A 13,805-nucleotide genomic window follows, 5' to 3' on the forward strand; every position below is an offset into this window, starting at 1 on the left:
CCCCGATGAAGCACGCAGAGAGCCAGGGCGCAGCCCTGAGGGCCACGGTACCCTGCTGCTCCCTGGGCTGCTCCAGAGTCTCACAGGCCACCAGATCTGCTAGGCAGGGGCAGGGTCCTTGTGGGGTCCCCCCTGGGGGTATGCTCTGCTGTGCAGGACAGAAGGTCCCTCATCCCCCTGGGAGCAAACCTCGGCCCCTCCCCAGCCCCAAACCCAGCTGGGCGGTTGGGACCCCACAGGGATTTTGGCCACAGCTCTTCTCCATGCAGGACAGACCAGGGCTCCCTCCTGGCATGGAGAAATGCCCGGAGAGACCAGTCCCTGCTGGCCAGGCCAGCTGAAGCTTTATTTAAACCTGAGTGCATCCAGCACCTTCCCAGTGACCTGTGGTCACTCGCAGCCCAGGGTAGGTCAGGCCCCCAGGGAACTTCTTGCTCGTGGATGTGAAAAATTTCTATTTCTCAGGGCAAATTGGAGCTGTCCCAACAGGAAAATACAGCTAAAGCAAAATGCATAAATCATGTGGCTCCTCAACAAGCTTCAGCTTCTTACATCACCTCTCTCCTGCCTCAGCACAAACACTGCAAATGCAGAAAATAACCAGTGGGAACACGTCGGCTTCGACACCCGGCATAACCCCGTCATTTCCCAGGACAAGCTCCGGGGTTGGGTAACGGCAGGGCAGGGAGCAGAGCCGTACACAGGATTCATTTCGCCTGATGTCATTAACCCAGAGCAATAGTCAACACATGAAACTGTGCTTCCCAGTTTGCCCCAGTGACTGGGGGGGAGTTGGTGATTCCCAGTCCGGAGGGCTCACAGGAGCTGGGTGCTCCAGCTTCAGGCTCAGCAGGCACAGACGCTGCCAGCTCACGCTCTCCTGGCGTGCCAAAATCCAGCAGGGCCAAGATGAAAAGAAGAATTTTCATGGGGTTTTTTGGGGGGACAACCCCATCTGGGAATTTTTGGTGGAGCTGTGGCTGTCTGCATTCAGGGTGGTGGGTATGGGCAGAACTGCTCCTCGCCGCGGGGGGGGGGGCACAGATGTACAACATCTGGCATGATCTGGGTGTGCAAGGGGCACAGGCCAGCCAGGTGCACCCCAAGGTGCCACGCAGGGGCCCCAGGCCCTGCAGAGAAGCCTGATGCTCTTTCTTTGCCAGGGGTGACCCCTCCCCATGACGCCCCCCCCACCATGTCCCCAGCTCCTCTTCAGCAACTGCAGCAGGGCGAGCACAGAGGGGCCCCCAAACCTCAAATGTTTGGACAAAGCAACAAACATGCTTCACATTTTTTGTTGTTTCTTTTTCTCCTGCAGTGTTTCCTAGCTCGTTTGGGTTTTTTTCTCCTTCTTTTCCTTTTTCCTCCTTTGAAAAATTCCTTCTGACCATGAAATAAGTGAGAAAGCCCCCACTGGCGGAGGGGGCTGGGAGCTCTCTGGACTCTGCTGAAATTTCCCAAATTCCTCCTTCCCCAGCTCCTACCTCTGTGATTTCTCCTTGTGCTGTGCTGCTATTGCTTGCCCTGAGGCTATTGCTCACCCTTTCCCTTTACGCTTGGAGCCAAGCCCAGGGCCAGAATGAGAACAAGAAACAGGGATGACCAAAGGAAAAAAAGTGAAATCCTGAATATTAATCGGGCACGGGAAAAGAAGTTTGGCCGATGGAAGCAGCGGGCGCACACACATCATCGCTTTGATTTGACAAGGCTGAGTGGCGTGAGAGAGGCTGGGCTTCAAAATCAGCTCTGCAAAATGGAGTGGCAGATCTCAAATGCAGGCTCTTGGCAAAAAATCCTCAGGGAAAAGCTGTGCAGGGTGGGAAAGCCGCCCCCAATGGCCACTGCCCTTGGGAAGCTCCCGTGCCACCATGCTGCTTGCACCCCTGGGTGACACGGGGGCTCCCAAGTGGGTAAAACCTGCTGCCAGGTGGTTTGGGACAAGAGGAAAATTAGCTTCTCCCACCCCCCCAGGGACCGACGGGCCATGCCCAAGCTGCAGGCTGGGAGCAGCAGTGGTGGGATGGAGACAGAACTGCTGGGGGCTTCTGTGGGGCCGAGGGGAGGCGAGCAGGGACCCCCTTGGTCCCACGGGGGCTCCGCCAGCCAGGCACCCAGGCAGGGCCCAGCAGGCGGTGGCAAGGGGGTATTCAGCCTCTAAAGGTGGTGCGGGTGGGAAGGCAGCTCCCTGCTCTAGGATGCGCGTTGCAGAGGAGGGACTGAGTGCTGGGTGGCAGGAGGAGATGCTCGATGGAGCGGGAGCAGAAGGCCTCCATCTGCTCCGATCCGAAAAGAGCTGAGGGTGGCTCCACCACAGTGTGTGAATTCCATCGTGGGGAGAAAACAGAGTGAAAATCCCTTTAAACTGGCAGAAAAAGGCAGGACAAGAGGGAAGAACTGGTAACCAGAGTCTCAAGGATAATTGCAAATAAGATGCACATTTTCCACAGGGGGATGACTGGAGCCATAGAGGGGGGTGGAATTCATCCTTGGCACTCTCGGAGCCCATGAGCGTTTAGAGGAGCAAACACCTTGCTCCCCCCAGGTGTGCTGAGGAGCTGACCCCAAGCGTGCACCTTCCCCAGGGCTGGCAGCACCCTGCGAGGCATCAGCGGGGAGCCCTACACCTGCACCGTGCACCCATACCGGGGCCAGGGCCACCCTGCACCCACAGTGGGCACCCAGCCCAGGACCGCAGCACCCATTCGGGCATGGCCTGGGAGCCCTGTCCCTGCAGCGTACGCCCACTCCAAGGCCAGCAGCTCCCAGCGGGGCATGTCCAGGGGGCGGGCACAGGTGCAGGCACATGGTGGGGCAGCACCCATGGCTGGGGGGCTCTGCGGAGGGGAGACCAAGTGGCAGCGACATGGATCCCCAGTGCAGGATGAGGGGCAGGACAGTTGGCAGGATGGGATGGGAGTGGGGATGGGGGTAGTATTGGGATGGGAATGGAGACAGAGATTGGGATGGGGATGGGGGTGGGATTGGGATGGGGGTGGGGGTGGGATCGGGAATCGGGAATCAGGAATCGGGACAGGGATTGGGATGGGAATCGAGACAGAGATTGGGATGGGGATGGGGGTGGGGGTGGGATTGGGATGGGGACAGAGATTGGGATGGGGATGGGAGTCGGGACAGAGATTGGGATGGGGATGGGGGTGGGATTGGGATGGGGATGGGGACAGAGATTGGGATCGGAATGGGGATGGGGATTGGGATGGGGACAGAGATTGGGATTGGGGATGGGGGTGGGATTGGGATGGAAACGGGGACAGAGATTGGGTTGGGGATGGGGATTGGGATGGGGATGGGGGTAGGCTTGGGAGGGGTATGGGGGCAGGCATGGGAATGGGGACAGGGAGGGGGATGGGACTGGGGACAGGGATGCGACAGGATCCGAGGGCAGGCGCGGGCAGGGCTCAGCGGCAGGGACCGAGGCTCCCCCGGGCGCGGCGGCCGGAGCCCGGGACCGGCGGGGGCGGGCGAACAAAGCGGCGGGGCCGGGCGGCGGGGCGGGGCCTGGGCGGGTCCCTCCCCCCGCGGTGCGATATAAGCGGGGGCGCGGCGGCGGGGCGCGCACTGGGAGCGGCCGGGCAGCCATGCAGCTCGCCGGGGCAGCGCTGGTGCTGTGCGCCGCCGCCGCGGGGGTGGCCGCGGCTCCGGGACCGGCGGCGGGGCAGGGACCGGCACCGGGGCGGGCGGGGGCCGAGCGGCGGGCGGCGGCGGGCAGCAAGGAGCGGCGGGCGCAGTTCGCCTCCTGGGACGAGGTGAACGTGATCGCGCACGGGCTCCTGCAGCTGGGCCACGGGCTCAAGGAGCACGTGGACCGCACCAAGGGGCAGATGCGGGAGCTGGGCAGCCGCCTGAGCGCCCACAACAGCTCCATGGGGCGGCTGCTGCGGCAGGCGCGGGAGGCGCAGGAGCGGGGCGAGCGGCTGCGGGCCAGCGTGCGGGAGCTGGAGGGCCGCGGCCGGCAGCTCCTCAACCTCTCCGAGGCCCTGCGGCAGCGCCTGGAGGAGGTGGCGGCCGACAAAGCCGCCATCCAGGGCCGGCTGGAGCAGCTGGAGGGGCGCGTCCGGCAGGCGCTGCAGGCGCGGCCGCCCGGCAACCAGAGCGCCAAGGACCTGGGAGCGCTGCAGGTGAGGGGGAGCGGGGGTCCCGCATCCCCGCGGGGAGAGCGACGGGAGCGGCTGGGAGGGGGAGAGAGCTTGCGGCACCCGGAGGGGTGGGTGGGGGTCGGCTTCAGGAAAGCGCTGCAGGGACCCGGTGGTCCAGGGGGCGCCGGGCGCACTCGCTGCCCCGGTCCCGCATCCCCGCAGCGGCCGCGGGGAGAGCGACGGAGGTCCCGACCGTCCCGGGGCGACGGGAGGGGGCGAGAGCTTGCGGCACCCGGAGGGGTGCGTGGGGGTCGGCCTCAGGAAGGCGGTGGAGGGACCCGGTGGTTCGGGGGGCGCCCTCGCTGCCCCAGCCCCGCCGAGGGTCCCGCAGCGGCTGCGGGGAGAACGAGGCGGGTCCCGACCGTCCCGGGGCGACGGGAGCGGCTGGGGGGCGGTGGACACCTGGAGGGATAGGGGGACACTCGGAGCAGTGGGTGGGGGTCGGCCTTGGGAAGGCGCTGGAGGGACCCGGTGGGTCGGGGGGCTCCGGGAGCACTCACTGCCCCAGCCCCGCCGAGGGTCCCGGTCCCCCCGGCTCTGCCCGCTGCAGCGAGGTTCACCGGGCTCCCCCCCCTCCCCGCCCGCAGTCCCTGATGGATGCACAGAACCTGAGGATCGAGGAGCTCCTGCAGAAGATCAAGCAGCAGCAGTACAAGCTGGACAAGCAGAATCTGCAGATCAAAAGCCTGCAGAGCAAGGTGAGCTCTCCTCCTGCCCTGTGGCTGGGAGGCACAGCCCGGTCCCCCGCGCTGTGGGGACCCCAGTGTGAACCTTCCCGCAGCCCAGCACTCTGGTGACAGAAGTGGCTTTGCTGCTGCTGCTTGGCCTTGGGGACCCTATGGAGCCCACGGCCCCGGTCCCTGTGCTGCAGCATTGGTGTGAGGGTAGCAAATGGCAAAGCTTCCCAAAGATTTGCACAGAGGAGTAAGAACTGGTGTGTGGGAGCAGAGCCTCCCTGGCTCTTTCCTTTGAGTTTATCTGCAGACTAAACTTGTTAGCATGGGTGTGAAAAGCCGCAATCACTTCTGGCTTTGCCAGCCTCACATATTTCCTGCTCCTCGAGGTTTCGGGGGAAGTTCAGCCCCAGCTCTGGTCATGGGGGAGCGAGCAGCAGCTTGGCTGACCAGCTCCCCTCGTAACAGCACTGAAAATGAGCCAAGATAAAACTGTTCTTTCAGGTCAATCTACTGATCCCCTTGCACCTGAAGGACAACAAAACACAGTCTCCAAAGTGGAAGATAAACCTGAAGAGTCACAGCCTCACCAACCAGAGTCGGAATGCTAGCGGGGAGCCTGTGTCGATGCAGAGTGAGTATCAAGCTGTGCTGCCCCATGCCTCTGTGCCAGAGCAAACCTGTAGCAGCTGCAAGTGCTTGAAAACAAAAGATACAGTTGTCCTGAGTCAGGATGTGAGATTTGCTTGCAGAACTGGAGCTTAGGAGTTTGGCCAGACTGAGGGTATCTGGAGCACGGGTGGGATACTCAGCAGGAATTCAAGGATTTAAGAAGAATTTTTCTGCCTGACATTAAGAATGCAGTCAGGAGCGGACAAACACTGCTGACAGGTATTAGTCAAAGAGGATTGGCAGGTGGGGGGGTGAATGCAGGCAGGAAAGGAGGATCTGTGCTCCTCGGAGTTACTCTGTTCACCTGCTCTCGCTTCACCAGTCAGGGTCTGCTGTCTGCTGGTGGAGGGGAGGGTTAGGGAGCCCTGGATCATGAGAGGAGAGCTGGATCCTTGTGCATCCATCTCCCTTGGCTCATATTTAAGGCTCTTACATGAAAGACAAGTGCCTCAGCTCATGCTATCCTTAGCAGAAGGTGCTGAGCTGCACGAATGCCTGGGCAGCAGAGGCACCGGGCACTCACAGCCCTGGGAAATGTGCACTGGAGTGGGTGAGTGGACCCTGCATCTGGAGCTCCTGGCTCTGCCTGGAGCATCCTCTCTGCTGGCAAGGGGGCTGGAGGAGCTCCTGCAGAGCGAAGGGCAGCAGAGCAGGGGTCCCCAGCTGTGCTGCATCATGCAGCCTCCCTCCTCAACAGGAACTGGTGTCCCAGCAGGATTTGCTGGCTGGGAGCAGCTGCTCTCATGTCAACTGAATTGTGGTGCTGACTCTGTCTGTGCAGCTGTCTGAGGATGTCTGCTGTGAGCCAAACAGAAACCAGGCAGGGTGAGGATGCATGGGGGAATCCTGCCCAGGGCTTAATGCAGGGATAGCTGTAGGAAAACACATGGTAATTTGTATGTGGAGCCTGGAAGCTGTCACTGGTGTGCCTGAAAGCTGGGTGGGCAGAACAAAGAGCTGCAGAAATTGGTGTGGACAAGGAGAGAGATGGGATGCAGGGCTCTAAACTACCCTTCTTGTGCACTGGTCAGCCCACAGTGGGGCTACGTGAAGTCTCCCTTGGTCAGAGCAGCACTAGCCAGCCAGAAAACTCTTGGAATCTTTCCCCCACGTTTTTTCCCAGCTCTTTGTGACTTGCCCTCAGCAGTGTGTTATAGAATCTTAGAATCATTTGGGTCGGAAGGGACCTTCAAAGGTCCTCTAGTCCAAGGCCCCTGCTTAGCTCTCGGGCTGTGCTGAAACTGGAGTGCAGGGTTCAGGTCTCTGCTACTTACTGGTGGCAGAGGTAGGGTGTGCTGTTGGCTCTCTGCTGGCTGATGAGTGCTGGGTGCAGCAACCCTTGTGAAGCACGGTGGGAGGCAACAAGGGCCCACAGCCTCTGGCATGCTGTGATGTAGGGTGTGTGAGAGCTCAGCACCTTCTTGTGCCATGCTGTCCCTGACGGAGAGACCCTGAGCATCCCTGGCATCCTGACTCCCTCCCACCTGGCTGAGCCATGAGCCCCCCCTTCTCTTGCCTGATCCCTGATGTTGATATCACTGACAGAAAACAAATTGGCTTCCTCTCATTAGCAAGTCGAGTGAGTTTTCTGGCAAATCTTAACAGCATGTTGTAGCTGGTGGGCCAGCCCTGTGCCCTCTGCCTGGGGAGGCTTGTGGCTGCTTCCGAGCACCGGGAAGGCTTGTGCCGGCGGCTCCCTGTGTATTGTCGGGCAGAGCCAGAGTGCTGGCACAGCCCCAGGGAAGAGCTATGAACTCCACCAGCAGCCCTTTCAGAAAGACCCTTTTATTTGCATCCAGTGAACACAAGTGGGTTTTTTTTTAAGGCTGGAGATGGCACGAGGCCAAGCATGTGAAAGTTGAAGGCTTGAAGCAGCCTGGAGAGTGAAAGGTTTAATCGCTTGCAGAAAGAGGATCACGTCTTTAGGCAGAGCCTGTGCTTTCTGGCAGCTGGCCGAGTAGGGGAAAGGTAGAGCCCTGCTTGCTCTCTCCCTGTAGCGCTGGGACTCCAAAATAATTGGGTTGGGGAGGGTGAGGGGGAGGCGATGCAAACAGCTCCAGGCATGCCCTGCTCTCTGCAGGGAAGGGTGTTTATCCCAGGTTGGTGACCTACCCTCATGCCTGGAGATCCTGTTGGGTAAATACAATGCCATGCCCGGGGCAGCTCCAGCCAGCCTTGTTGATTCTTCTGTCTTGTTTGGCTAAATAAAGGGGGAGGGAAAGAAAAACATCCAGAACAGCCAGGAGGTCTTGTTGTTCTGGTGCCATACGGATGTGCAACATCAACTGGAACTAACAAGCCTGTTCCTCAAAGACAAAGATTGAGCTGAGGCTGTTCAAGCAGCTGCATCTCATCCAGCTGCTTGAAAGTCCCTGTTGCACCAGGGAAAACAGAAGAGATCTGGGTGCAATGAGTGTGGCCAGGGCCCAGAAAAAAACAAAACAAAAAACAAAAACAAAAGCAAAAAAGACAGGGATGGGGTTGACTTGTGCACACTGGGGCCACTGGGCATCTCCCTATGCTGATGCTGGGAGATAGTGGGAGAGGAGGTGGGGGGCTCTGCCGGGTCAGGCAAGCCCAGCAGCCTGTGGCACCTCCGGGGGGCTGGTGCTGGGGCTTTTCCTTCCCCTGAGCCCCGTTTGGCTTCCCTGGCTGTGTTCACCTAGGAAGTGGGGATATCAGGGATACACTTGACCTCCCCGCCACGCTGGGCGGCTTTGTGTGCTTCTGATGGTGGGGCTGTCCCACTGCAGGCAGTGGGGGAGAGGCTGCCTGTGCTGAGGAGGGGGAGCAGGTGAAAGGTGGTGGCAGGTGTCACTTTGCCATCCTCTCGGTCTCCCTATGCTGACCTTTCCTCCAGTTGTGGCTCTGCTCTGCCCTAACACAGCATCGGGGCTATCCAGGCACCCAGCAAGGATGGGGACAATGCCCCGTGGGGGCTGCTCTTGCCCTCAGCAGCTCAAAAGCCCCATTTTCCCCCTCCTGTCCCAACATGAAGTCCCGTGGCTGTGGGGGAGGCCCCTCTCCCCGCTGCCACCCCGGATCATGGTGCCAGCCCTGACCCTGGGGACGGCTATGGCAGGGGTGACCCCATGGGGGGCTGCATGGGCAGCCAGCACCCCAGCACAGCCTGGGGCTTGTCTTCAGGTTTCTTCTCCCGTCTGTCTTGGGGTCATGCTGGCAGCAGCTGTGAGCCACCAAAATCCATCCCACCCTCGTGTGGGGAGAACAGACCCTCTTTGTCTGGGGGTGACGGGGGCACCTGTCCTGGCTGACAAAGAGCCCCTTGACTGTGCCGACAGCCTGGGGGCTGCAGTCCCTGCACATCCCCCTGCAGCCTTTTGACTTGGGTTTTGTAACAGGTTCCCCCCTGCCACCCCCCCCACCACCCCACCCAGTCTCTTCTCGGCTGCTGTGGGTGGTGGTTCCTGGATGGACTTTTATCAGCGCTGTTGAAATGGTGCTTTGCTGGCAGCTCCGGGCAAAGTCCTTGCAGGGGCAGAAGGAGAGGTGGGAGCCTGGCCAGCATGGGGATGGAGGGGGACAAGCTGGGGGGGGGGCGGCCTCACCCCTGGCAATCCACTTGTGCAATGAGCTGAGTCTCCCTGGGGTCCACCCACCCCTTCCCTGCCCCGGTTGGTGCACCTTTGGCAAAAGGGTCACCCCAGGCTGGCCCAGTGCCTGCTGGTGGCAGGTTGCCCAGCAGGCTGGTGTCTGGCTGGGGCCACCACAGTTGCCAGGAGCAGGAGTAGTGTGCTGGATGCTCAGGCATCTTTCTGACATCGGGACTTGGGGGGGTTCTTTCTGCCCCTGAGAGGCCCTTTGAGGCTGCTTCAGCCTCGGGGTGGGGTGGGGATGCTTTGCCCTGCCTTGCCTCTGGCGTTATCCCACCCCAAACGGGCTGCTCCTGCCTGCTGTGGACATGGAGTGAGCTAGGAACTCCCTGGGTCTCCTCAATGAGGAGCCATGCTCTCCAGCCTAGGTCATCCCAGCCTGGCCCAGCGCCTGGCTTCTGCCTTGGATGGAAGCCCAAGGAGCTGTGTTTGGATAAATGGGAAGATACGGGGTCACAGTGTTTAAAGATGCTAAAGTTGGAGGCTGTCATCTCTAGCGTGTGGCCAGAGCCACGGCCACCGCTGTGCACAGCTGGCTGGGCTTGTGGCCAGGGCTGCAAGTGCTGTGGTAGGAGCAACCTGCCGAGAAAGTGGGACTCGGGGCCATCCTCAATCCAGCGCTGTTTCCTTCCCCTGCAGAGCTCCCAGAGGATTGCCACCAGCTCTTCCTGGCCGGGCAGCAAAGCAGTGGCGTTTTCCAGGTGCAGCCTGTGGGGTCTCGTCCCTTCAAAGTCTACTGTGACATGACGGCAGGTAAAGCAGTGGAGATGTCCTGCAGCACTTTGCATGGTGGTCTTGCAGATGGTAATTCCCCCATAACTGTGTTTTTCCCTGCCCACAGAAGGTGGCTGGACAGTGATCCAGAGGCGCATGGATGGCTCTGTGGACTTTGACCAGCTTTGGGATGCTTACAGGGATGGCTTTGGAGACCTTAGAGGTAGGTGGATGACAGTGTCTATCTTATCATGGGGTAAGTGATACCTTTGCATAAGTTATTCTACCTTGCTGGCTCCTGGAGGCCTCTGCTGAGGGGAGGGGGGGGCATTCCTTGCAGAGGAAGAGTCCTTGTTCTTCCTGACTTGTCCCGCAGGTGCCAGTGATCCAAATGCTGTGGTGTCCTGGGTTGTCCCTGTTTGTCTCTGGAGCCTGTTCACATGTTTGTTTTGCACGGCGTGTTTGTGTCCCTGCAGCCAAAGCAATGTGTCCTGTTTCAGGTGACTTCTGGCTGGGCCTGGACAAGATACATCACCTCGTCCAAGAGGGAAGATACAACCTCCTGATTGAGCTGGAAGACTGGGAGGGAAATTCCCAGGTGGTTCAGTTTGTCTTCAGCCTTGGCGGTGAGAGCACAGCCTACACGCTCAACCTGCTGGGACCCCTGTCCGGAGAGCTGGAAAATGCCATCGGGGATTTCAGGCAGCTGCCCTTCTCCACTCGGGATCGTGACCACGATCTCAAAGCTGACACAAACTGTGCCAAACACCTCTCAGGTTGGTATGAGCTCTTCCTTCCCAGTGGCGTGCACTCTCCATTCAGGCTTCTGCTCTCCGGTGATGGGCGTGAGCGGGATGCTGACCCTGTGGGATTAGACCCCTGTGGTCTTTAGCCTGGCTTGTCCTCTGCTTTCCTGGGAAAGGTGCGTCCTTGGGAGGAGTGGTGTGGGGGATGGGAAGCTGAAAGCAGGAGGGGCTCATGATTCAGGTCTTTGCCCCAAACATCTGTCTTTCTAACAGCTTTGCTGGCTGCCACCTTGCTTGGAAACCTTTCCAGCAAAGCAGAGGCTGGTCCCCAGGCCTGGGATGGGGCTGCTGAAGGGTTTAGGGGGTTTTGAACACAAGAAAGCAGCAGGGATTTGCAGATGCATCTTGAAGTCAGATGGGATCTGTGCCAAGGTTTCCCAGTGCGTGGGACCCCTCGGGTGTGTATGAGGTGGTCTTGTAAGGTGCCAAAGCCCTGGAAGACTGGGGGAAATGAGGGGCAGCAGCTGCCTTGAACCTGGGTTTGTTTTCTGTTGGGAAGTGCTGTGGGCTAACCCTGCCTCTCATTGCCTTGCTAGGTGGCTGGTGGTTCAGCACCTGTGGCCATGCCAACCTCAATGGGAAGTACTTTCGCTCTATCCCCCGGCAGAGGCACGAGCGCAAGCAGGGCATCTTCTGGAAGACATGGAAAGGCAGGTATTACCCGCTGAAGTCAACCACCATGAAAATTCAACCCGCAGCACTGGAAGCAGAGCCCTAAAGCTTCCACTTGAGACTTGACCTTCTCTGTGGAGTGCAGACCTGAGCTCCCTCAATTTGTGTTTACAGAAAAAACAAACCCACCCTCCCTGGGAAGTCCCTGGAGGAGAGTTTCCCTTGGTTAGCAGCCCTTTAGTGGCATGACACAGCTCTTCCCTATATGTAAAAACAGCTCCTTATTGCTGAAACCCTTGGATGGGGAGCTCCTGAACCAGAAGAGGAGCCACCACCAGGGAGATCTAGCTCCCGAGCATGCACAAGGGTCTTCCAACCTGCCACGTGCTGCTGTGGCAAGTTCAAGTTGTCTGGTGCTTTCTGTCCTGTCTGAACACTTCTGTGCTGGTTTTGATGGGCTGGGGGGGGAAGGGGAGCCTTGCTGTATCCTGTCTTTCACTGTTCCCAAATGATGTCCTGTGTACCCTTCCCCTGCTGGGGCTGTGGAGCAGTGAGCCTCGGGCAGCTCCATCTGTGCAGCCCCTGCTCTGGTGACTTCAACCCACTGAGAACGGAGGTTTTGGTGGGAAAGCTGAAGGACACCCTGTGCAGGCGGGGACCTCGGACTTACTTGGCTTCCCTGGCCCCCACGGCTTCGAAGCCCTTCCTGGCTGTACTGGAATTTGCCAGGAGCTGGGGAAACCACTGCCAGCTCCAGGAGATGATGGGTGGGTGGGATCCTGCAGGGTGGCACAAGGGCCAGATCCTGGAGGGCTGCTGGGTCTCAAGCTCCACCTGGAGCCTACCAGGGTGGTTGGGATGAGCACTAGGACAGCACAGGTACAGAGCAGTGACTGTCCCTGGGCAGGACCAGCCCTGCTATAAATCCCCCTCCGGCCTGGGGGCTGCCTTCTTCCAGCAGACTCCACATACTTGGCAGTGGGAATGGTACCATCCTGCACATTTGCCCCAAAACTTGCTCTGAAGGGCCAGGGGACAACAGGGTTTCTCTGCCAGAGCCACACCGCCTTGTCAGGTACATACCCTGATGTACAGCATTGCCTCTGCCTTTGGGGTGGGTGGCTGGGGAAAGGTGGGCAAAGCAGGTCCCCAAAAACTGTTACGGGCCAAGCTGCCGTCTTGGGGCTTCCCAAGCATCCTGCCCTATTGAAGTCATATTGACTACTGTGCTAAATATTGTAAATAGTCATTTGTAGGATGTTGGATCTTGTCAGTGAATTTTCTGGTTTAATTTGTTCCCATATTTAAATGCAGTGTTAATAACAATGTGGTGTAATTTATAAATGTTGATGCTGGAAAAAAAAGCAACTGTAGTTTGTGTATTTTAAACTTTTTTTTGTACTAAAATATCTTTTCTGAAGAAGTCTTTTAATAAAAACAAGCCTGTAACTGTCCTGCCTGGATTATTTGCCTGATGGTTTACAAGTAAATGTGTGGGAAATGTGTGAGGACTATGGATTCAGAAGCTTCACTTGTTGGGAGTTGGACCTGAGCACGCTGCTTCCTTCTGTCCTCAGTTTTCAACTGCAGTCTTACAGAGCTCTCTGGGATAAATCCCTGCTATAGCCCCCAGCAGTAGTTTTTAGTCTGAAATTTATGTACCTCCAAATTTGTTTTCCCTCTGGCAATAAGGCCCTGGGGCAGCAAGTTTCCAAGTGCTGATGAGCTGGCTTTTCTTGCTCCCTGACAGCAAACCTTTACACCAGGGAGGTGTTCCTTGTAGCTGGCTGGAAAACCTGGTGCTGATGCCTTGAACAAAGGCTGAGGTCTGAATTATTGGGGTGGATTAAAGTCAGACCCACTCAGGGCAAGCCCTTTTACCTGCTCATACCATACACACACAGCTATCTCCCAAAAGCATTTATTGTGACTTCTGGGGATTAATTGAATTAAACTGGGGATGGAGCAGGAGCCTTGAAGATGAGGAGGGGTAAACTCCAGCTGTGCTCATGATTAGAGACACGTGGCCTGGTACTGGAGGTGAGAAAAAGAGGAAGTGCTAAGAGCTTCTTCAGCTGGTCAAGGAAAGGGGACAAAATTGCTCATTGCAGAAAGATGAGACTGCCCTAGTCCCCTAGAGTAGCTGTATAAATACCTGATGCACCTGACTAGCCCTGGCTCCTGCATCTTCCCTGTGGAAAAGCCTGGGGTCAGCCCATTATACCCGTCTCTGAGCTATCTGTCCGCTCACCCTTGTGTTCAGAAATACATTTTTAATGTTCCATTTGATTAATTCAAAGCTTGATTAGTCCCTGGGTGTGCCAGCAGTTGCTGGAGTGCCATGTTTTGGTCTGGATGCTGAGGTGATCCAAGTGGATGTTGTGCCTCGGAAAGCAGCTGGTGAAGGAGCTGTGGCCCCAGCACCTCCAGGGTGCCCAGTGGGCGCCCAGCACCGGCCGGGGGTGGGCTGGAGCCCCGGACCCGGACCCTACCCCGGACATGGACCTGGAGCCAGCCCCGGACCCTGCCCGGGACCCCTGCCCCGGACCTCTGCCCTGG

At 58.5% G+C, this 13,805-nt stretch overlaps 1 protein-coding gene across 1 annotated transcript; it reads left to right on the plus strand.

Annotated features, from left to right (window-relative positions):
• The first annotated feature begins 3,593 nt into the window (after positions 1-3,593).
• Positions 3,594-12,700, plus strand: ANGPTL4 (angiopoietin like 4). The gene is made up of 7 exons (XM_055805912.1): positions 3,594-4,136; positions 4,742-4,852; positions 5,333-5,462; positions 9,754-9,867; positions 9,956-10,051; positions 10,329-10,604; positions 11,171-12,700. Exons 1-7 carry the CDS (start codon positions 3,597-3,599, stop codon positions 11,350-11,352), a joined length of 1,449 nt encoding a protein of 482 aa, XP_055661887.1. The 5' UTR covers positions 3,594-3,596; the 3' UTR covers positions 11,353-12,700.
• Positions 12,701-13,805: the final 1,105 nt, after the last annotated feature.

This window comes from Falco peregrinus, chromosome 5 (genome assembly GCF_023634155.1).
Source record: "Falco peregrinus isolate bFalPer1 chromosome 5, bFalPer1.pri, whole genome shotgun sequence".
Lineage (NCBI taxonomy): Eukaryota > Metazoa > Chordata > Aves > Falconiformes > Falconidae > Falco > Falco peregrinus.